This window comes from Penaeus chinensis, chromosome 4 (genome assembly GCF_019202785.1).
Source record: "Penaeus chinensis breed Huanghai No. 1 chromosome 4, ASM1920278v2, whole genome shotgun sequence".
Taxonomy (NCBI): domain Eukaryota; kingdom Metazoa; phylum Arthropoda; class Malacostraca; order Decapoda; family Penaeidae; genus Penaeus; species Penaeus chinensis.
Window position 1 is genome coordinate 38039948 of NC_061822.1, and position 2500 is coordinate 38042447.

General features: G+C 45.6%; 2 protein-coding genes across 2 annotated transcripts in view; one reads left to right on the plus strand and one right to left on the minus strand.

Moving 5' to 3' along the window:
* LOC125024947 (polypeptide N-acetylgalactosaminyltransferase 2-like) overlaps nucleotides 1–2500 on the minus strand; it is a 111418-nt gene that overhangs the window by 98372 nt on the left and 10546 nt on the right. The window lies entirely within an intron of this gene.
* LOC125025291 (zinc transporter 6-like) overlaps nucleotides 1431–2500 on the plus strand; it is a 26197-nt gene continuing 25127 nt past the window's right edge. Inside the window, exon 1 of the mRNA XM_047613264.1 lies at nucleotides 1431–1589. Coding sequence (XP_047469220.1) covers nucleotides 1431–1589 — 159 coding nt within the window. The remainder of the gene's footprint in view (nucleotides 1590–2500) is intronic.

Genomic DNA, 2500 nt, shown 5'->3' on the forward strand with positions numbered 1-2500 from the left:
ATAAAAAATCGAGGAAAATCAGAACTCCCTAAATTTCATAAACAAATTTTTGGGAAAAATCATAGCAATAAGGAGCATTTGGCCGTGAACAAATATATTACTACGAATATTTATGTATCCGAATTAAAAAACCCGGGGAAATATTTTCTTTTGTAGAAAAAAAAAAAAAGGTGGGGGGGGGAAAAATGGAAAAAAAGGAGAGTGTTTGATTGAGTGGTGAGAAGGGGAGAGAGGAAGGGGAGAGAGAAGGGGAGAGAGAGAGAGTGGAAGGGGAAGAGAGAGAGGGAGGGGGAAGAGGGGAGGGAGGGGGGGGAGAGGGAAAAGGGAGAGGAAAAAGAGTGAGAGAGGGGAGAGTGAGGGGAGAGAAGAGAGAAGAGGGGGGAGAGAAGAGGGGGAGAGAGAAAAGAGAGAGAGGGAGAGAGGGGAAAGGGGTGGGAGAGAGAGGGAGAGAGGAGAGAGGGGGGGGAGAGAGAGAAGGGAGGGGAGAGGGGGGGAGAGGGGGAGGGAGAGAGAGAGAGAGAGGAGAGAGAAAAGAGAGAGAAGAGAGAGAGAGAAGGGGAGGAGAGAGGGGAAAGGGGAGAGGAAAGTGAGAGAGAGAAGAAGAGAGAGAGAGAGAGGGGGTTAGAGGAGAGAGGGAAAGAAAAATTAAAATAGATTGTTTTAGAGGGGAGGGGGGGAAAGAAAAAAAATTTTGGGTAGATAGATAGATAAAAAGAAAGAGAGAAGAAAGAGGAAATAGGAAAAAGAGAAGGGTTGGGGGAAAGAGGAGGAGAGAGAGAGAAGAGAGAGGGGGAAAAGAGAGAGAGAGAGAGAGAGGGGAGGAGAGATAGAGAGGGGAGAGGGGAGGGAAAAGGGGGAAAAGGGAAAAAGAGGGAGGGGAGGAAAATAGAGGGAGAGATTAGGGGAGAGAGAGAGAGAGAGGGGGAGAGAGAGAGGAGAGAGAGAGAGGAGGAGAGAGAGGGGGAGGGGGAGAGAGAGAGAGAGGGGAGAGAGAGAGGGAGAGAGAGGGGAGAAAAGATAAAAGGGAGAGAGAGAGGAGGGGAGAAAAGAGAGAGAGAAAAGGAAAAGAGAGAGAGAGAGAGAGGGGAGAGAGAGAGAGAGAGAGAGAGAAACTGTATATAAACTAACACAAACAAACAACATGCTTGACTTGAAGAGGCTTTTGCAGAACTTGGCATTTCATTTTTTTTTGTGGGTTTTAAAAACTGTTGGGGCCCTTGTTTCGATATCGGGAAAATTTTAAAAAAGGGTTTTGAAACAAAGCAGAAAAATATTAGAATTTAAAAACCCACCTCTCTTGCGAAACTTGGGAACTCGGGTTCAATATCCCTACAAAAAAAAAAAAAAAAAAAAAAAGTGAAAAAGCTCGTATATCAAGCAATAAAGCAAATTCCTCCTGAAAGTTTCGAAAATAAGGGAAATTGTATACTATGGGTTTTTTGCGTGGCGTCAAGCACTCGCCGAATTTCCCTCCTGACGACGAGGAAAATGTGTCGCTCAAAACAGGTGACATCGGAGCCTCCTTTCATCTCCGTGGGGGAATTTGGGACATCACGTGGCAAGGGATGTGGGCAAGACGACGGCCCCGGGTTTGTGGTTTTTCCGAGACCGGCGGAAAAATCGGGCGGCATAAACAACATAATAAGCCCATCGCTTTTACAAATTGAAAAACATTATTATAGAGATAACAGCTCGCAGCGGAACATAACCAGACATCGCGGGAGACAGCGAGACTCACGAGAGAAATGACACATTATAACTCCATGTCTGGATGTAATAAAGCGTAATGAAATATCGCATAACAGAAGTTATGAATTTCCTCATATGCAAATAGACAGTCAAATGAGTCCCTTGCCCTGAATGAAACCGAGACCTGATAACACTTGTGAGGTGGGAGGCAACGGGACAAGGCAGGGGATCCCGGATTTGACAAAAACTCGGGCCATTAGGAGAGTTATAAATATATATGTTGTATGTAGGTAGGGTAGGGATATATATATATATATATATATATATAGGGTGTGTTTTGTTTGTGTGGGGTGTGGTGTGTGTGGGGTTGGGGTGTTTTGTGTGTGTGGTGTGTGTGTGTGTGTGTGTGTGTGTTGTGTGGTGTGTGGTGTGTGTGTTAAGTGTGTGTGTTTTGTGTTTGTGTTGGTGTGTGTGTGTGGTGTTGTGTGTGTGTGTGTGTGTGTTGTGTGTGTGTTGTGGTGGTGTGAAAATAATAAATTCTTTATATATAAAAAGAGAAAAGGGAGGGGAGGAGAGGAGAGGGAGAGGGAGGGGGGAGAGAGAGAGAGAGAGGAGAGAGAGAGAGAGGTGAGAGGAGAGAAGATGAGTGAGTGATGGGGAGTGAGTGAGTGAGGAGTGAGGGTGAGGGGAGTGAGAGAGAGAGAGATAAAGGAGAGAGAAAAGCAGAAATGTTCATTTCCCCAACCCCATGCTTCTGATAACAGCCCCTCACCTCACTTTTTCTTTGTTCATTGTCCTCATCCTCCTCTTC